This window comes from Dipodomys merriami, unplaced genomic scaffold (assembly GCF_024711535.1).
Source record: "Dipodomys merriami isolate MVZ:Mamm:240054 unplaced genomic scaffold, mDipMer1.0.p SCAF_26, whole genome shotgun sequence".
Classification (NCBI taxonomy): domain Eukaryota; kingdom Metazoa; phylum Chordata; class Mammalia; order Rodentia; family Heteromyidae; genus Dipodomys; species Dipodomys merriami.
In genome coordinates this window covers 18497501-18518370 of record NW_027204048.1, presented here as the reverse complement: position 1 = coordinate 18518370, position 20870 = coordinate 18497501, and the positions used below count along the sequence as shown (strand labels likewise).

Below are 20870 nucleotides of genomic sequence, written 5' to 3'. Positions count from 1 at the left end.
GATCTGGGTTTTCTGAAAGTCTCAGATGGAGTGTATGTGTGTGTGTGTGTGTGTGTGTGTGTGTGTGTGTGTGTGTGTGCACGCGCGCACACACACACGTGTGCACGTGTGCGCTAATTTCATCCTCCTTAGTAAAAGCACCTACTCCTGGGAGCTCAGAGGTCCTGCTGGTTGGGGAATTGTCTTTGCCACCAGGGAGAGCAACATCTCAGTAAAACCTCATTTAGCTGTGAAGACAGCTGTAAGCCTTTTAAATTCATAAATAAAATTAAATTACACAATTCTGTAGGTTTGATGGTACCCTAAGATTCCCCAAGAGCAGAGCTAATCCTTGAGTTCAAAAGTAGCCAGTGCCAGTGTTCCATCTAGGATGGATTATTTCCCTGAACTGCCACGGAGGAGCGCTGGATTAGACTTAATCAAATAAGACAAAACTGAATCCATTGGTAACGTAGCCTGGTACCAAAGCATGAGACATAAAGTAGACAATGAAATGCACAATGGAAGTAATTTGCCAGGTAATTTGTGTTTCAAACAGTGTCTTATGGAACAATAAAAAAGACTTTAAATTTTAGTCAACTATCTTCCACCTTGCCTCCCTCCCTCCCTCCCTCCCTCCCTCCCTCCCTCCCTCCCTCCCTCCCTCCCTCCCTCCCTTCCTCCCTCCCTTCCTTCCTTCCTTCCTTCCTCCCTCCCTCCCTCCCTCTCTCCCTCTTTCTTTCTTTTTTTTAAATTTAATTTAATTTTATTTGTGAACATACTGTACAGAGTGGTTACAATTACATGGGCAGGATAATGCGTACATTTCTTACCAAGCATTGCAGCCTCCTCCTTTGGTTTACCCTTCACATCCCTTCCCAGCCTCCCCCCTCCCCCCCAATCCCAATCCTTCTCCTTTCCCCCTCTTTCTTTCTTTCTTTCTTTCTTTCTTTCTTTCTTTCTTTTTCTTTCTTTCTTTCTTTCTTTCCTTCCTTCCTTCCTTCCTTCCTTCCTTCCTTCCTTCCTTCCTTTCTTTCTTTCTTTCTTTCTTTCTTTCTTTCTTTCTTTCTTTCTTTCTTTCTTTCTTTCTTTCTTTCTTTCTTTTCTTTCTTCCTTTCTTCCTTTCTTTCTCACTCACACACACTCTCCCTCTTTTGGTGGTCTTAGATTTGAATTTAGCACCTGTCATTCAATAGACAGTCACTCTACCATAGAACCACACCTTTAGCCTGAGAGTCAATAATTTTAACAAAAAACCTCTCTGCTTTCAGGAGGGCAGTTTGGGCCATTTTTGGGGTCTGGCAGTGCTATAGCATATAGTCTGTAGCATGTGATCCTAGGGCTATCATTGCTGGCCTTTTCTAGGCAGTCACTCATTTTGCCATTCCTGCGTTTCTCTATTATTGGGAACAATAATCGGTGTGCTCTGCTTTAACTCAGACATATCAATTTCTTTACCTAATGGAGACTCAGGGAATATGAATATTCAATCTGAATTATCAACTTGTATTTCAGGAAAACAACTTGTGGCAAGTCAAACCCCCCATGTCTGTTGTTAGAAAGGATATTTGGGGAAAAAAACCATTTGGCATTCGGAACGCTTTCCCTGTAAGATGCCAGTAGAAAATGGAGCTTTCTCTTAACTTCTAGGTGAGCGGACTGGAATAACTAAGCATATAAATTCCTTAAAAATAAAATAGCTTCTCAGCCAAGCTCTGGTGGCTCATGCGTGGGGATAGACAACGAGGTGCTATTTCAAAAAAGTAATAGTAAGAATAAAAATAAATTGTTTTTCTCCTGTTAGTCTATCCATTGTCAGTTTATTTCATAGTCTCAGTTGCAAAACTTTGAGCAGGTAGAAATTTCTTCTTGTCTTCACCAAACATTGAAAGTTATGTTATTTCCGTGCAGTGGGAAATCTGGGCAGAATAAATGTAAATACACAATAATAATATAAATATTAACATGTGACTCATCGGGCTTGGGAGGCAGAATAATGACCTTTCCAGATGTTTACAGATTAATCCTAGACGTGGGTAAGTGTTCGTGGATAGACAAAACAGATTTTCCTGCCACAGAGAACTTATCCTGGAGGTTCCAATCCTTTGCTTAGGTGTCCTTATAAGATGGAGATGGAGGATTTGAGGGAGAAAGAAATCTTTTCCTGACCCATCGGCAGGTTCCGGTGAGATCCCTGATTGGAGAGGAGCATGCAAATATAGTCAATACATGTTATGCGACAGGAGAGGGGTCCAAAGAAACGGATCCAGAAGAACAGGGAAACATATACATTTCTCAGCTTCATTTTAACAAAGAATAAAGAGTTGTGCAGCAGTATAATTGGGTGGACAAAAGTCGGGTCTAAGCGTCAGACACTAGGAGGAACATTGCAAGGCCTGTTGGTTGACATTTTTGTCATGTCTGGGTCTTGACTGCTTTTCTCCGGGTGGGATTGGAGGCATCGTGACCTGTGTGTGGAGAAGGAGAGGCAGCTGGCAGTGGAGGAGCTGAGTGCTATCGTCCTGCTTTTGCTGTTTTCTCGTATGTGAAGGTGGCAAAGATAGCATGGGAGATGCGGCTGCAGAAGCAGAGGTGAGGTGAGGGTGTGGCAGCATTGGAAGTGGCAACAAGGGGCCACAGCCAAAACCATGGGGGCCACTAGAAGCTGAGCAAGAGAAGGAAGTGGACCCCCCCTTCAAAACAAGCCAGCCCTACGTGCAATAGAAGCCTGGGAAAATCCCATCTGAAGTCTGACACAAGGTGGATGTGTGTGCTGTAGCCTCCCTAGAGAAACCCTGATTAGATCATAGCAAAGCACAGCTCCCCTTTTGTGTTCTTTTTTCCACGTCCGTGGCATTCCTGTTTGCATCTGTGAAGTCCCTGATGAGTGTAGAGAAGTAGCATCCGCTCTTTCCTAAACACAGAACGGCGATGGTCACAGACACCTCCCGTTCTGTGGGCATCGCCATCGCAAGCTAGTATGGGAAACACTCAGGGGTCTGCAAAGACTGTTCACTCTTTAGAATAAGATGAATATGGGCTCTGGGACGGAGTGGAGCACTTAGGTACTTCACGTTGCAATGGTTTTGTGAGATGAGCAGAGCAGCATTTTGGTCCCAGTTCAGCTCCCCAAATGCACAGCGCATGCTATAGAAGTGCTGGATTGCTGGATGCTGGCGACACGCCTGTAATCCTAGCTACATAGGAGGCTGAGACCTGAGGCTCAAGGTTCAAACCCATCCTGGGCCGGAAAGTCTGTGAGACTCTCAACTCCAGTTAAACTCCAAAAGCAGAAAGTTGATCTGTGGCTCAAGTGGTAGAGTGCCAGCCTTGAGCAAAAAGGCTAAGCCACAGTATGAAGCCTTGAGTTATTCCAGTATTGGTATACAAAAGAGTACTTAATAAACATGGAACTCCTGTTTGTAATAAAGAAACTAAAGCTGAGAGCTTGTAGCTGTCCTAGTATTAGTCAGACAGAAACAGTCTTGCAGATTCCAGAACTTGTCTTTCAATTTATTGTGTAGGAGACAAGAAAGAAAGAAAGAAAGATAGAAAGAGAAAGAGAGAGAAGGAAGGAAGGGAAGAAGGAAAGAAAGAAGAAAGGAAGGAAGGAAGGAAAGAGGGAAGGAAGGAAGGGAGGGAGAGAGGGGAGAGAAAGAAAGCTCATATATAACCAATGGAAATGGCTATGCAGCATCTTAGTTGAATAATAGAAAATCAAAAGACAGAGGTTTATCAGAGATGCATATTTATTGGTACTATCATTGCTAGTGGACATGAAAATGAATTAAACACCAGCATCATATACATTAAACAAAACCAGTATCATATTGTCATCCCTGGATGTTGATTGTTCATTGTGGAAAGAAGAAACAGTTTGGTAACGTGTCTATAGGACATTTGCATTTTTTTTTCCCTTCTCAGTAGAAAGTGAGAGTAAGGCTACCTTTGCTTCATGAAGTTGTGGTCAAGTACCTTTTTCTAGACTTCTAGATTTCACTTTTCCTTCCTGGTGAGTTAATACACAGCTAGCCCATCTCAGGTTGATACATATGTAAATTAACACAATCCTTTCCACTGGTGATGGGAAAGGTTATGTTAAAATGTGGGCAACGCTCTTTCCAACTCTAGTCACAGCAAAGGTTTGAGAAAGGAGCAAGGAAAGCATCTTGGAGCTTGCTCCCTAGTGGAGACCCATTTCTGAATCCATAAAGTCTAGGGTCCCACGGAAGCCTATAATCATTCCAGAAAGCAGGGAATGAAATGTGGGCAAATATTGCTTTTCTTTCTTCTTCAGTGGTCTCAATACAAGCTGGTTGAAATGTGACCATAGTTCCAAGAGAAAGGAAGCGAATGTTTGTTGGGCTAGAAATTATTTGCCCCATTTTGTTTATAGGTGAAAAAGCTGAGAAAGAGGTCCAGGAACGCAATGAGAGACATACATAGCATTCAAGTTAAGAGCTGGGGCTTCAGTTCTAGGGTCTTGTGTTCCAATTCTGACAACCACTTGCTAACTGGGTGACTCTGTAAGGGAGACAAATGCTCTAGGCCTCAATTTCCCTACCCATAAAATGAGACTGGGATAGAATGCTCTACAATATACAGAGACTGTAAGTACTCAATATGTGATTACCATTGAAGTGGTTGAGATGGTAAAGTTTAGAGATGATATTTGCATCTCACATCTTTCTTATTCTGCAGGTATGGGGAAACTTCCAGTTTGTGTACCATACAAGGCCTGACAAATCACGTGGGGCATGATAGCATAGGCATGCATACTTCCCAAGCATCTGCCTGTGTTCATGGCGTTGTGTGGCTCACAAGTGATGTTATAAATACCCTAATGGCCCCTGGCAGTAAATAAGGAGTTCTATAGCCTTGTATGATGTTCACAGTGGCCAACATGTTTCACAGTGCAATGTCCAGAATTAAGAATTTCAAACCATCTTTCTGGTCAGTTTAAATCTGTTACGGAGCAAGTTGCCCACCTACATATAATTGGGGCACTGTTATATTTTAAATTGAGTGATATCAATGGCTCTAAGAATTTGGGATGAAAGTTGTCATATACATAGTTTTGTGTTGTAGGCCACAGAATGCATTCTAAGAAATACAGACTTGGGCAAGACAGAATCTTACTTGCCTATAGGACTCATCTTTGAAGAACAGCCTGAAGCTAATTCTGTTACACACACACACACACACACACACATATGCATGCACACACACACATGCACACACACACACACACTGACTCCATGAGACACACTGTGGGAAATAGCAGGCAATAAGGGATGTGAAGATTTCCTTAAAGGTTGAGCCCACAGTCTTCTTTAATTCATGCTGGCAGAAGAGCTAGCAAGATGATGCATCCAGGTCAAGGCCCCCTGTAGTGTGGCTCTTACCACATGTTCAGAGAATGAAGGAAAGGGAAGCTAGTAAGAGAGCAGAGGTCATTGGAGAAAAATGGCAAAGTTCCATAGTTAGAGACAGAAGGAATCAAATAGGAGAGGGGGAGATTCTCCGAGTGCTCCAGGGTAATTGTAATTTGATGGAAGGTAGTTACTCATCCTCTTGGGTGAATCCATATGGATTTTCAATTACAGTGAATTTCGAGCGTTGCCCTCTTGCCAGAATGTATTACAAAACTTCACTTAAATAATGTTCAACTCATTTTATGATTTTCCTTTTAATATGTCTTCAATAGTTTTGAAAATAGGCAAATGTACTTTCAAGTAAATGCCATATAATGCCAAAATTAATTTTAGAGCCAGGAAATTGTTTCTATAAATACAGCTTTAAAGTCATCACACTGTTTGGAGAAGTTATAAGAAATATTACTTGGATCTAGTTTTTTAAAAAGTATTGTCCAAAACAATTTCCTCTTTTCAGCTGGCTTCCTTTAGTGAATCAGAGTAATTTTAAGTGTGCTTTTTTTCAATCTGTCTCCAATTACTAAGAAATATTTCTCAACTGGTTTCTGAAAATATGAATTTCAATTTTGATTGTCAACATATTTGGCTTTATTTATTGGCTACATTAAATCTAATTAGGTAGGCATTACATGCTCAGTTTTACAGATGTGAAAACTAAGGAACTGAGAAGTGAAGAGATCTTTTGAAGCTTTGCTCTTTGCAGGGAGAATCCAAAAGCTATATAATTCTTTGTACAACTACTTAATGACAATGAAATTTAAAAAAAAAAAAAAAAGCTTTGGAATATTGCGGCTTAGAACTTGCCTGCTCTGAAATAAAATCCTGGCTCCAGCACACTCTAGATGCATGATCTTTACAACACAGGTAAATCTCTCGAGTCTTTTTTCAACCCATTTCAGCTAACTAGAATTTTGATATCTGATTTTTTCCCCTGAATTATCTAGGTATCGGCATATTGGATATTCATTAAATCAAGATGGTAGATTAAAAAAAAGATTATACTTTCTCTCCAACAAATGTTTACTCCGAATTTTCCATGAAGCTGAATGCAGAGGTGTACATCTGTAGTCCCGGCTACTAGGGGACCGAGGTGGGAAGATTCCTTGCACTCAAGATTGAGACAGGTCAGGGCAGTGCAGTGAAACCTTTAAAAAAAAAAAAAAAAGATCTGACCACGAGGCAGGCATTATTATATCAGACAATGGAAAAAGATGAAAAGATATCCCCAATATTTAATACTTAGTACTTAGTTTCAGTAATACCAATGTCAAACCAACACAACTGTATGTAGCATGTCAGTTTAGTCTCTACCCTACCTCTTCCCTCCGCCCCCACCCCCGTCAATTATGGGACTTGAACTCAGGGCTTGGGCACTGTCCCTGAGCTTTATGCTCAAAGTCTCTTAGCACTTTGGGCAACAGATCCACTTCCAGTGTTCTGGTGATTAATTGGAGACGAGAGTCTCATGTATGGACTTTCTTGTCCAGGCTGGCTTTGAACGGCAACCTCAGATCTCAGCCTTGGGAGTAGCTAGAGTTAGCCACACGAGCCTCCAGCGCTCAGCTGTCTCTGTCTCTCTCTTATTAGTATATATTAGTTGTAAGGAGGGTTCCATTGTGCTGTTTTCACACATGCATACAGGGTACCTGGATCAACTTTGCTCTCTCATTCTTCATCTACTTTCCCCTGATTGAGGCACTTGTCAACAGGTTCATTGCTCTATCTTCATACCGCATAAAGCGCTTTGACCATGTTGACCTTCCTTCCATCTCTGTTCTCCCTTTCCCGCTGACACCAACCTCCAACAGAGCTGGTTTCATGCTCCTGCCTTCGTTATTGTTAGCATGGAGTATTTGGACAAATGGCTATACACACCATGATATTTCACACAGGCATACAATATATTTAACCCCTCTATTGCTCTTTTCCAGTCCTACTAACCCCATTAAATAATAGCTGTCAGTAAAATGTAATGTATTTCAATGTGATCTACCTTCTATCATTCCATTTATCTGCCTACCTACCTACTTACCTACCTGCCTACCTACCTACCTACCTCTTTTAGGTCTAGATTCTACCCATGCAACCTTTGTCCTTAACCTGGCTTATTTCATTAAACTAATGCTCTCCAGTTTCATCCACGTTTATGCGGATGAGGAATTTCATTCTTTTTTATGACTTAATAGCATCGCCTGGATCTCTGCCCTCTGAAGGCATCTCGTAGTGCCCAAATGTGTCGGAAGCGCTTCCACAGGCTGGTATAAACCCTCTTTCAAAGCTGCCATTCTGAGTATTTGCTGCCCTCATTGGAAATGGTATGAACTCCCCGAAGCCTGTGTGTTCCAATTTGATCATTGTTTTTGAAGGTAATGCTCTTTGAGAGCTCAACGTTTGCCATCATCCCTCCCAGAGGAACGCTCTGGCTTCAAGTCAGAGCAGCCTGTGCTGTTATTCCCGCCCTGCACAGGCTGTGACCACACGCAAGCCCCTCCCACCGCCTAGACTTCTCTTCTCTATGAAATGGAGATGATGCAAAAAAAAAAATTGAATTAAGGAGTTGTAACGTTACCTGAAATTTGGACTACAGAACACCTATCTTGTGGAAGCTGGATAAATAACAGCTTTAATTACGGTAAATAGTTACAAAAATTTCAATATACTTTTCACGTGAATGCAGAATTGCCCAAATCAGAAGCACTCTGTCTACTTCAATGTATTTGCCTCTTAGGGGAAATTTTCACCATTGGGTTCTTTTTGTTCCTTGGTTATTTAAAAAAGAGAGAGAGATTAAACAAAGAGGCCTCACTCCAAGGAACTGGGTTCTAGACCAGGCCCATCATGCTGAGACTGCAGAATCTATTTGCAAAAGACACAACTTTCCAACTTCTGTAAGCCAAGTTCCAATAAAGACCTGTAGCAAGGACAGAGGTCATATCACTATGCATGTATGCTTTAACTGTGTGTGTGTGTGTGTGTGTGTGCACGTGTGTGTGTGTGTGTGTGTGTGTGTGTGTGTGTTTGTACCAGTCCTGGGGCTTGAACTCAGGGCCTGGACAAAGTCCCTGAGCTTTTTTTTGGGGGGAGGGGGTCCAGTCATGGGGCCTGAACTCTGGGCCTGGACACTGTCCCTCAGCTCTTCAGCTCAAGGCTAGTGCTCTACCACTTGAGCCACAGCACCACTTCTGGCTTTCTCTTTTTGCTTATGTGGTGCTGAGGAATCGAACCCAGGGCCTCATGCATGCAAGGCAAGCACTCTACCACTGAGCCATCTTCCCAGTCCCTCCCTGAGCTTTTTTTACTCAAGACACACTCTACCACTTGAGCCACGGTTCCATTTCCAGCTTTCTTAAGGGCTTTCTTGCCCAAGCTGGCTTCAAACCTCCATCCTCAGATCTCAACCTCCTGATTAGCTAGGATTAGCAGACATAAGCCGGCAGTGTCTGACAACTTTTTTTTCTGAAGGAGTATGCTTGTGCTATTTGCAAAAGTGAAGACATTTTAAAGCATTTTCCTTGGTTCCTAAGTGTAACTATATCTGTGTATGCACATATAATTGCGCACGACAGTGTGAGCCTTAACTCATCTTCAGGCTCACTTGCACTTACTGCGCATACAGTTTCTCAGAGAAGACGGTCCCTGCTTCATACCATCAGGTCACTGGGGAGAAATGTGTCAAAGCCCAGTCAGGAGACACAAATCATCCTGTTATTTCTATAGACAGAATTTAATACAATGGCGACTCCCTAGGTTTACAGGGGGAAAAGAGAACTCCAGGGTATCACAGATTAGCAATTGATGAACGCAGTTTCCACTTCTAAGATACAGAATACAAAGGAAGGAGGTTGGAATGACTAGAAACTCAGAGCTGGACCTCAGAATCTCAGCAGGTACCTTCTGCTGAAGCTAAGGTCTCCAAGACAGAGCATGGAAGAAGATAGAATCTTCAAAGGAAGGGAAAGCTACCAAGTGGATTCTGTTACTGCTATGGGAATGAACGGTGAGCATGGGTTAAAAAAACACTGCTAAGGTCATCCTTCTAAGGAAGCACAAAAGCAGAAAGCAAGCCCCGGAGGTGACAAATAGGAAGGAGCAATCTCTCCTTTTTCCATCTTAGCTTTCCTCTGCTAGAGCCTTGGGTTACCAAGATCTAATATATAACAGAAATGTTTGCAGACTCCCAGCCCCTGTAGCTTAGAACAGAATAGGAAGGCAAGTGAGCAGATAGAGACAAGACTTACTAATTAGAACATGTTACAGTGTCACCATAATTCCAGAAATACAGTGTGGTGATAAATGCTTGCTGTATGGATGTGTGTGTGTGTGTGTGTGTGTGTGTGTGTGTGTGTGTGTGTGTGTGTGTAGTGTATACTGTGTAATGTTAGAATTTGTGGTTTGAAATCAGCCTGGACAGGAAAGTCCACAAGACACTTATCTCTAATAAACTGCTCAGAAAAAAAAAATCAAGTGGTGCCATGGCTCAAGTAGTAGATCACTGGCCTAGAGAAAAGGAAACTCAGAGATGGCACCAGGCCCATAGTTCAAGCCCCACAGCCAACAATAAAAAAAAGAAGAAGAAGAAGAAAAAGGAAACCTTCCTTGCTTGGTGCATACAAATGATGCCATCTTGCTGTGATCCTGATTGGTGGAGGAGGGGCAAGGCAGCTCTCTAGGGTCTTTGTTATAGAGCACCTTCCTTACTCTATAAAGTGAACAGCGTAGGGATGCTGGAGCTAGATGCCACGGGTAAATGGGAGAAATACTACTTCTACTCCTTCTTTGCCACGGACCAGAAATCCCCAGTCTTGGGATAAGACTGTAGAAAATGTCATGATCTCTCAATGACCAAGGAGATTCTAAGTCTTCATCATACTTGTTTTGCTAGAATATATATCACTTACTATCTCAAGATCTTATAAATATTTGTCTCAGTGCTTCTGTTTTTAAAAGTATATTTTAATTGACATATAATATTTGTACTTACATATGGGGTCCAGCATGATAATTGGATACATATATACAATGTGTAATGATTAACTTGGAGCAAGTAGCATTCCAGTTCTGCTGAATATTTCAGCAGATATTTCTGAAGAATGCTTCACATTATGTGTACTAGGTAACAAATGCTGTAGAACATTAATTCCTGATCTCTAACTGACTTTTAACTTCCCCTGACTTCCAGAAGTTAAAATATGTTCAATCTTCTGAAAGAATGCAACTTTGCGGGTACTCACAGGGGTTTTGCAGTTGTAAATAAATGATTTTGGTATAGTTAGGGAAGGAACAATAGCGATTTGTCAAATTAGAATAGTTTCTAAAAGCTGGGTGTGGTAGTGTATGCCTGTAACCCCAGCCCTTGGAAGGCCAATGGAGAATGCTGGGTTTGAGGCCATCTTTGGCTACATAGTAAAGCTATGGCACAGTACTACATAGCAATAGCTATCATAGCAGCTACAGTAGTTGAAGTAATAATCGGAGTAATAACAATAGACATTTATTCCAAGTATACTGGCTGGTTAGATTTTTGTCTAATCCTTTTCCTGATTGTAAAAGTTCTACATGATGGGTGTAAACAATCAAAAACACTCTAGACCATATGACAACCAAGAAAGTGACATCATCCAAAACCACCACCTGCTACTATTGGTGTAATCTTCTTTAGTAATGTTCCTTTACAACATATCTTATAAAGTTCAGATCATGTTGCCCATGATTTCTTAGGATTTCATAATCCTTTGGTACTATGAGTAAAATTTCATAAAACATTCCTTATAATGGCTGCATGCTATTTCACCGTATGCATATAGCATAATTTGTTTAAACTTTGCTCTATGAGGATTAAGTTAAATCCTTAAAAGAAATTTCAATAAATTTAATGTCACAAAATCTCCATCTTGGGTGAGCACTTAGGCAAACCAATCCTTATCATTTTAGGCAATGAAGGCACTGACCTGTCTGAAAAACATTTTTAAAAGATGAGCAATATTGTTTTTAGAGCATGACAACTTCAGGGCAGTATCACCAAAAAAGTCACAGGCATCGAAAAAATGATCTATAGTTTAGAAACCAAAATAGTGATGTTAGATTAGGAATTTTTTGATTTAAAAAATATCTTTGTCAATATTAAGTACACGTGTCTGCTTCTCCCTTGCCTTTTCTTTCCCTGCCTCTCTCCTTCCCTCTCTCTCTTCTCCTTCCATTTTCCCTTCCTTCCTTCCTTCCTTCCCTCCCTTCTTCTTTCCTTCCTTTCTCTTTTTTTCCTTCTTTCCTTCCTTCCTTCCCTCCCTCCCTCCCTTTTCCTTCCTTCCTTTCTCTATTTCTTTCCTTCCTTTCTTCCTTCCCTCCTTCCTTCCTTCTTTCCAACTTGCCTGCTGCCTGCCTTTCTTCTTTCCTCTCCCCCTTCCTCCCTTCCCTCCTTTTCTCGTGGATGAGTGTCACTGTTCCTTCATCCTTTCTGGAAAGGCTCCAGTTCCGCTGGAGCAGCCCCACATTTCTCTAGCTCCTTTCTTTCTAAGCATCCCTCTGCCGTCACCATAAAAACATGCTGTCTGCGAAGGTGCTGACAGGACTGGCAGAGACTCAGATTGGAAAGCACATTCGAATGCATGTTTAAAATGATGCGGCAGTCACAGCTCTGTGACCTGCAAGTAAAGCTTTCTGTTCCGTGTGCGTAAAAGACCATGCTGTTGTGGTAGGAAAGAACTATTTGAATCCAGCTAAACACAACTGAAGTGTCTTCTTCTTTAAATATGCTCATGAATTACTGAGTAACTCAGGAGCTGAGTGTTCAATAATTCCATCAAATCCTTCTAAGTATAACATCCTCAGCAGAACTCTTTGGTCTATAGACATGTTACTGTCGCAATACAACTAGTTCTCAAATGCGCCATATTCTCCTTACTGATATACGTGTGTATCATGTGACTATGTGTAGATCATAGGAATATATTATGGATTAAGACTCAAAATTTGGAAGTCATGGACCAGGCTAAAATTCAATAAAATTACATTTGGATGTGAGGAGGAAGGAGCAACATGTGGCTTGAATTTTCCCTAAAACACACAGGGGTCGTTAAAGAAGGGAAAGTACTTGGGACACAGTATGTCTGGAATTTTGCCAAACTCATACCATTTAAACAATAGTTTGAGAGGGAATCCAAAACCCAAGAAGATCTCTTCCATCTCAGCCCCCCACCCCCACCCCAAGGGTATGAGGTAGCAGTTGAGCTTGGAAACATAATGTTCATGAAAATACTTCAATGAGCAACATGGTAATGTCAGCCTTGAGTGAACTGCTTGGCCCCCAGAATTCAGTGAGTTCCCACTTGCACTTAGATACCTACTCTACTATTAAACCTGTCCAACGAGGTGATCCCCCAATTTGTTCAGCCATTTCTTTACTTTCCTATTCCACCCCATGTCCCTGCAGAATTACAGAATTACTGGTTAGCAGTAATGCTATCCGGAGCAAGCCTCAGACGAGGCTTTTATTGTTAGATACACTGGAGAAGGAGGATGCTTATTCAGCAGAGGATAGACTCTTCTACAACTTACCAGAACCCCTTCTCCCCCTCTTCCCCTCCCCCTCTTTCTCTAACTTTGTCAGGTGAATGGATTTTAAGGGCAATCGGTGATTTTGATGACCCATGCTCTTCTCCTAAGGCATTCTATTTCCATACTCTTGTGGAATCCCTGTGTGAGTGCCAAAGTTGGCAAATGTCACCTGTGAGTCCCAGGAGGAGGTGTGTTGATTGGCTAACATGCCCCGCCTTCCCTGTGCGAAGAGGCCTGGAATTCAGCCTTGCCTCTTCCAGCTAACTGGCTCTGATCCCTGGGAATGCAACTAGTCCTCCTCCCTGGCTGGGTTCATGCCAGTCTACTTAAGGAGATCATTGGCCACAAGCCAGCCTGGCTGACAGGCTTCCTAGTGCCAGATGCCAACAGTCCAGCCTTGTGGGAGGGCGGGTTCTTCTTGCCACCCCGGTAGCAAACAATTCCTCCCTCTCCCTTAGCCTGTACAGCTCATTTTCTGGGGGCATAAAATCAAGCAGATCATCCCAAGTTGTTTTCTTTCTACCTTTAAGGACATCTACCCTAAAACCTCACTGCGTTCTCCTGACAGCTCTCGTCTTTCTGGAGGCTTCTGTTTATTCAGCTCCGTGGGCTGTGGGCTTTGCTAATATTCTGGCCACTAGAAACATGCATGCAGGGAGTGGGCGAGGCCGTAGGTTTGGAATCGCTTCTCTTTCTAGCTCATGTCCCAAACTAACTTTTCTTTCATTCCAGCCAGTAAGAAGAGAACAACGAACTAACTACCTGTGCGGCCAGGTGGGGAAATAGACCGAGGTGAGAGAGTTACCGCAGTGCAGTCCATGACTTGTTACCTTTTCTCCAGCTTTGCTGGGTTTCCGTAGCCTCCGTTCTCTCCAGCGCCGTTCGTGCATTAACCCGCTGATACCGCGTTGGAATAAGCACGGAGCGCACCTCTCCCGGTGCTGAACGGGCATGTTTGCACACAGAAGTATCAACATGTGATTTCAGTGAGCAGCAGGGGAATCCGGGCTTGGGATTGGGGCGCTGGGGCTTCTTCTTCTTGGCCAGGCAGGCAGTGACAGAGGCTGCCTCACAACAGAGCCCTCCATCTCAGTTAAGACGGGTGTTTAGGGCACCAGAGGGCTTTGATTGGGGGCTCTGGGACCCCGACTTTGGCCTCAAGGCCCATCTTCCTTTATCCACAGGAACCCCACTCTTTTTTGGTTTCTACAGGTTTTTTTTTTTTATTGGGGTGGGGGCATAGGATCCTCTTCCAAAAGGAAAGTTGAAAGAATCGTGTCGAATCTCTCTCTGCCTTGCTGTCTTTTTCTCCTTATTGCAAAAACCTGGACCAAACAGCCCTGTTGCCCCGCACGAAGGCAGAGAGAGACCCCAGCAGGGGTAAGGTGCTGGGGTCCCCCTCCTGGCTGGATCCAGCCCTCTAGGCTGTGCACCCACACATTGAGCCACCTCTCTTTTGGAAGTAGGACCTCAGGCACCCAAAGCACACTCTCAGGGAGGTGAGGAAGAAAGAGGGGATGCTCAGGAGGAAGCTCGTGGGAAGCCTGCGCTGGTGGCTCAGCCTAGAATCCTAGCTACCCAGGAAGCGGATATCCAAGTACCCAGGCCCCGTCCATGAGTCCATGAGACTCTTATCTCCAATTGACCACCCCAAAAGCCTGAAGTGGAACTGTGCCTCAAAGTGGTAGAGTGCTACCCTTGAGTGGAAAAGCTCAGGGACAGAACCAGGCTGTGAGTTCAAGCCCCACAACAAAAGGAAGGAAGGAAGGAAGGAATAAAGGAAGGAAGGAAGGAGAGGGAGGGAGAGAAGAAGGAAGGAAGGAGGAAAGGAGGGAGGAAGGAGAGGGAGGGAGAGAAGAAGGAAGAAGGGAGGGAGGGAGGAAGGAGAGGGAGGGAGAGAAGAAGGAAGGAAGAAGGAAGGGAGAGGGAGGGAGGGAAAGGAGGGAAGGAAAGAGGGAGGGAGAGAGGAAGAGAGGAAGGAGGGAGGGAGGAAAGAAAGAAAGAAAAAGAAAGAAAAGGAAGGAAGGAGAGGGAGGGAGAGAAGAAGGAAGGGAGGGAGGAAAGAAGGAAGGGAGGGAGGGAGGAAGGAAGGAAGGAAGGAAGGAAGGAAGGAAGGAAGGAAGGAAGGAAGGAAGGAAGGAAGGAACTCCTGGGATCCAGTGACCCCTTCTTCAGACCCTCACACCAAGTGTCTCGCTACACCTAAACTAGGGTCCCTGACTAGGTTTTCATGTCCCGACCTACTGGAAGGCGGAAAGAAAAGCCAGACTCCAAATTCTGCCCAAATCTATGACCCATGTCCGTGTCCCCCCGCCCCCCCCTTCCTTCTCTGCTCTCTTTCAACAGCGTCAGACTCGTGGCAGCCGTGCGGGCAGCTTGAGTGAGGAGGGGGGGACCCCGGCCCCGCAGCGCGCAGCGAGGCTCGTCGGGGCTGCGGGCGCCGCGGGGGCGGCAGCGGGGCTGCGCGCACACCCCTGCGCTCGGGCGCGCGCGGGTCCCCGGGCCGCGGGCCTCACCCGAGCTCCCTTCCCACATAGCCTCGCGCTGGGGGCGTTCGTTGGAGTTGGCTGGGCAGAGGGGACGCTAGTTCTCAGCGGGGACCACGCACAGCACCCCATCTTTCCGGACCCCGCGAGCGGGTGCGCTGGGGGCTGGACGCGCCTCCCGCCCGTGTCGCTGGGCGGCCACGGCTGGCAGCCGCGCGGGTCTCGGGCAGCGCCCCGCCCCGCCCGCCCCGCGCCCGCCCCGCGCCCGCCCCCTCCCGTCCCGCGACGCGGCCGCGCTGTCCGCCGCCCGTGACCGAGGCCTTCCCAAAGCGGAGCTCCGCTGCCCCGCGGGCCTCGGGAAAGGGGCGCTGGGGAGGGGGGAAGGAGTGCGGGTGGACGGAGCGGGTGGCCCGGGGAGCGGGTGGCCCGAGTGGCTCCGTCTCTAGCGTCTGGCTAGGTGGGAAGCTCGGGGAGGAAGGAGCCGGGGAAACCTGGGCGATCGCTGGGCGCACAGGGCGTCGGGGGGGTGGTGGTGGTGGTGGTGGTGGAGCGCGACCTCCTCGGACGTTCCGAAGTTCCGGGGCGCGGAGCCCCAAGACCCCGGGTCCCACCCGTGGGGAGACAAACAGCTGCACACAGGCACCGGGCTTCAGACAGACGCTTTAATGAAGACCCGCGGGCAGAGGGGAGGGAGGGGCGGCCGGGGCGCGCGCGTGCGCGGGAGCCGCGGGGTGAAACCGCAGGGCCCCAGCCCCCCGCAGGGCAGGGCCGGCCCGTCCCTCCCGGCCTGTGTCCAAAGCTCGTGGCCAGTAAAGTGCTCTTCTCTGGGGGTCTCAGCCCCCGGCGTGAGCGCCGCGGCGGAGGCCGGTGGCGGCCGCGATGCCCCCGGCGGACACGCCCGTGGGTGAGCGCCGGTCGCGCGGGTCCTGCTGCGGCCCTGCTCGGACCCCGGGTCCGCTTCCCAGCATCTTCCGTGGGGACGCCCCCCCCCCGATTCGGGTCCCGCCCCCGGCCCGTGCGGCGGACCCGGGACGCGAACCGCGATCGCTCTGCCGCATTGGACGGTGTGGTCCTGAGTCCGAGTTCACCGGAAGCGCGGGGCGGGCGGGGGCAGAGGGGAGAAGCTGGGGGCGCCGAGGTGGGTGGGGTCACCCTGGGGTTTCCCGGGGGCCGCTCGGCGGCGTCGCAGCGGGGTTCGCTGCCCTCCCTCCGTTGCCGTCCGACCGTTCCGCCCCCCCCCATAGCGGGTGGACGCCGCCCGCTTTCCGTCCCGCGCGGCGCCTGTGCGCTCCGATCGCGCTGGACGCCCCTCCCCGCCGGCCCTCAGTTTACCCCCGCGCCCGGCCCCGGGGCCGCTACGAGGGCAGCAGCGCGGGGTGCAGCGGGCCGCGCTTGCTCTCGGCCGCGCTGGCGGCGGCGGGCTCGGGCGGGGCGGCGGCGGGCGGCGCGGCGGGGCGCAGCGCGGGCGGCTGCGGGGCGGCGGCGGCGGCGCGCGCGGGCGGCGGCGCGGGCGTGGGCTTGATGGGCACGGGCACGGCGGGCAGGCTCGGGCCGGCCGGGGGGCCCAGGGCCTTGACGGGCACCCCGAACGCGCCGTACTCCGGCCCGACGGGGACCCCGGCGGCGGCGGCAGCGGCGGCGGCGGCGGCGGCGGCCACCGAGTCCACGACCCCCACGTGCGGCCACACGGAGCCCACCACGTTGCCCAGCTGGCCGGGCACCGGGTAGCCCAGGTGGTGCATGACGGAGGCCAGCGGCAGCCCCCCCGCCTGCAGCACCCCCTTGTAGTCCCGGCCGATGAGGTTCTCGATGGCGAACGGGTGTTTGAAGCCCGTGGCGGCGGCGCCCAGCCCGTAGGGGGGAAACTGAGGCAGGCGCCCCACGCCGCCCACCGCCGCGGCCGCGGCCGCCGCCGCCGCCGCCGCCACGGCCGCCGCCTCGTGCATCTTCCCGGGCTGCGCGGGCTGGGCCGGCGGCGGCGGCGGCGCCTGCGACGGGAGAGGCGGCGGCGGCGGCGGCGGCGGCGGCGGGGGCTGCGGGGCGGGGGGCGGCGGCTGGTGGAAGTAGTGCACCACGGGCGGCGGCGGCGGGGGGTGGTGCGGGTGGGGGTGCGGGTGGGGGTGCGGGGGGTGCGCCGCCGCCGCCGCCGCGTGGTGGTGATGGTGGTGGTGGTGGTGGTGGTGCGGGGCGTGCGCGGGGTGCGGGTGCAGGGGCCCCCCGGGGAGCGCCGCCGCCGCCGCGCCCTTGGGGCCGCCGGGGCGCAGGTGCGCGGGGTCGGCGCGCGGCACCTTGAAGCGCTTGCGGCGGCGCAGGAAGCTGCCGTTCTCGAACATGTCGCCGCAGTCGGGGTGCAGCGCCCAGAAGCTGCCCTTGCCGGGCTGGTCGGGCCGGCGCGGGATCTTGATGAAGCAGTCGTTGAAGGAGAGGTTGTGGCGCAGGCTGTTCTGCCAGCGCTGCGTGTGCTCGCGGTAGTAGGGGAAGCGCTCCATGATGAACTTGTAGATGTCGCTCAGCGGCAGCATCTTCTCGGCCGAGTGCTGGATGGCCATGGCGGTCAGCGAGATGTACGAGTACGGCGGCTTCTGGTCGCTGTACGAGCTCTTCCCGGGCCGCGGCATCGCCGCGCGCACCCGGGGGCGGGGACCCGGGGGTCGGGGGTGCGGGTGCGGGCGGTCGGGGGGCGCCCCGGCGGCCTCCCGCTGCGCCCGTCCAGCCCGGCTGCCCGGGCCCTCTCGCTGCGCCCTCCCTCCTTCCCTCCCTCCCTCGCTCGCCCACCTTCGGGGCCCGGCCTTCCCGACCCGCTCAGATCTCCCAGGCCCGCCGCTCGGCGTCCGCGCAGTCGCGGGCCGGGCGCGCCGCGCTCACGGGCGCCGTCGCTGCGTCTCTTCCTCCCCCGCCCCCCCGGGGGTGGGTGGCCCGAGACGGAGCCCCGGAACCGGAGGCAGAGAGAGCGGCTGCGGGCTGCGGGTCCTTTCCGGGCTCTTCTGTGGCCTCCCGTAGGTCCGGCGGGAGGAGGGCGGGCGGGGGGGGGGGCGGGAAGGGCGGCCGCCTCTCCACGTCCCACCTCGCTCCTCGAACGCGGGACGCAGCCGATCCCGCGCGCAGGACTTCTCGTGCTTTCCAGAAGAGGAGACGCAGGGGAAGGGGTGGGCAGGACGCCCCTGCGGCCAGCCGGGGTCCCCTCTCCTTCCGCCGCCCCCAGGAGGTGCGTGGCGCTCGCGAGGATGGCGGGAGCTGTCACCCGAGCGGGGGAAAAGTTGGAGCTTCCGCAGCCGTGGCACCTGCCGGGTCCGCGGGGCGCAGGGCGGGGGCGCCGGGCGCGAGGCCGCCGGGTCCCCCCAGCCCGGCCCGGCCGGCCGCGGAGGAGGCGAGGCGGCGGGCGCCGGAGCCTGTGGCTGCGCCGCGATCTCCGGGCCGCGTTTTGTTCCGGTCCCCGCGACGCCGAGACCCCTGCAGCTCGCGCTTGGAGACAGTCACGTGACCGGGGTGGAGGGACGCCGCCGCCCGCGCCGCCCGGCCTCCCGCAGGACGGGGGAGGGGTGAAGGGGAGGGTGCGAGGAGGCGGGCGCCGCCCCCGCCCCTCCGCCGCCGCCCCCGGCGCCCCGCGCAGTCGCCAGCCGGGCCCCGGGCGCAGGCGGTCCGGCGGGACGGGGGTCCCGGCTCCCAGGGCCGTCCCACCCCGGTCACCGCAGGCGGCCGAGGGGCCCCGACGCCGCCCCCACCCCTCCTTACCGTTCCCGGGGTCCAGCCCATGGCGCCTCGCAGCGCTGGCCACCGCGGGGCAAGCCCGCACCCGCGTCTTCCAGGGCTCGCTCTGCTCCGCCGCTTGCCAGGTGGAGGGGACGCGAGCGGGCCCAGGGAGCCGGCGCGAGCGACGGCGAGGGGACGCCCGTTCCTCCAGCTCCCGGACTCGGGACGACCAGGCGGGAAGGTCGGCGAGGGCCGCGTTCCTGGAGTCAGGTAGATGGGGGCGGGGGGTGCCCGTTCCCAGCACGTGGGGGAGGAAGATCTCCGCGGTGCGCAGGCAGCCGCCCCGTGTGACCCGGGGTCGCCTGCGCGCGTCCGGGCACCGCGGGGTCGCCGCTCCCCTGCGGCGGCGGCTGGCGGCGGCCGCCTGACCCGCACGCAGCCCGGCACCAGCCTGACGCGTCTGCAGGGGTTTGACCCCGGTCCGGAAGCCGCGAGGTTCGGACGCACGCACGCCCCCCTGGTCCTGGGGTCTCTCGGTTTCGTTCTCTGTACAAACGAGGCTGGTGCTGGAGGACGTGGCGCGGGTGTCCGCAGTTGCATGTTTCGAGGCGCACAGGGCAGTGGGGGGACGCGATCGCCGGGCTCGGCGGTGGCTGGCTGCTAACTCACGCCTGCCTCCCGAGGAGGCCTTGGGCCCAGAGGCTAAACCTCAGATCCCGGCGGCACCAGGTGTGTGTGTGTGGGGGGCGGGGGTGAGCACCCCGGCGGGAGCACGTGCGATCGGGGGCGGCGAGTGAGGCAGACGCGTGCCCGACCCCTTACCCGGGAGCTGGGCCCCGGGGCGCAGCGTTGGTGCCGGGCCAGCGGCTCCTGAGAACAGGAGTCCGGGGAAGGGGACTGGCGAGGCCCCTGGAAAGAGTCCCCGACGAGGAGAAGGCTGTTTGTGCGCTCCTTCTGCGCCCCTGCTTCTCGCTTCCCGGCTCTCGGTGGGATTTTCCGCCCAAATGAGCCCTTGTGAGGCGCGGCGCGGCGGCGGGGTGCGGGGACGCGGCCCGAGCAGCGCGGGGGCCTCGCGAGGCGGGGCCGGCCTCCTTCTCCGGACTGGGGGAGAGTGAGCCAAGTCCGCATCCCAGACCAAAAGGCCGGAGCCCGCGGGGCCCTGCACGCCCGGTCGCGTCGAAGCCGCCCCGGCCGAGGGCGTCTCTGGTCCTGGCGTCGGGAGGGCATCCCCCGTTCCCAGAACCTCAGCGTCTCCTTCCCGGGAGCGCCCGGGCCGCTCCGCCCTGGACGGGGCCCGCGGGGGCGGCCGGGGACGGGGACCGGGCGTGCGTCACACGCGGGCCGGTCACGCAAACCCTGGGCCCCAAAGGTGGCCCGCCTCCCCCCCCCATCCCCCGGACGCCACCGGGGGTCGGGAGCCTGGGGGCGCGCTGGGCGCCCTGGGGAGCAAAATGGAGTCACGGAGACTGAACCCAGCGCCGAGAACCCCGCGCTCCTGCGATCGGGGGCAGTCCTCCGCCAGGGCAGAAAACGCGCCCGCGCTCCCGGGAAACCGAGGCGGCCTGGGACGCAATTGGGGCCGGGAGGCCGGGAGGCGCGGAGCCCCGCGCGCGCGCGATCGCGATCCCTGGGGAGGCGGAGGCGGTGGTGGCCGCCGGGACTCCCCGGGGGACCCAGCGGGCCCGGGCCGCAGAGGTGGGGCGGGCGGCACCTCCCTCGTCCCCCCGCC

General features: G+C 52.5%; 2 protein-coding genes across 2 annotated transcripts in view; both read right to left on the bottom strand.

Moving 5' to 3' along the window:
* Nucleotides 1-16806: 16806 nt before the first annotated feature.
* Nucleotides 16807-18069, bottom strand: Foxb2 (forkhead box B2). Its single transcript, XM_070035437.1, has one exon. It carries the CDS (start codon nt 18067-18069, stop codon nt 16807-16809), a length of 1263 nt encoding a protein of 420 aa, XP_069891538.1.
* Nucleotides 18070-18253: 184 nt separating this feature from the next.
* The window catches only part of LOC138836806 (collagen, type I, alpha 1b-like), a 19558-nt gene continuing 16941 nt past the window's right edge, over nt 18254-20870 (bottom strand). Inside the window, exons 5-7 of the mRNA XM_070035436.1 lie at nt 19964-20870; nt 18620-19829; nt 18254-18567 (exon numbers count right to left, since the gene is read on the bottom strand). The exon at nt 19964-20870 is cut by the window's right edge and continues 1112 nt beyond it. Coding sequence (XP_069891537.1) covers nt 18254-18567; nt 18620-19829; nt 19964-20870 — 2431 coding nt within the window. The remainder of the gene's footprint in view (nt 18568-18619; nt 19830-19963) is intronic.

Excerpts from the sequence above, each read along its gene's own strand:
- Foxb2 (XM_070035437.1), bottom strand. The coding sequence starts at position 18,069 with ATGCCGCGGCCCGGGAAGAGCTCGTACAGCGACCAGAAGCCGCCGTAC.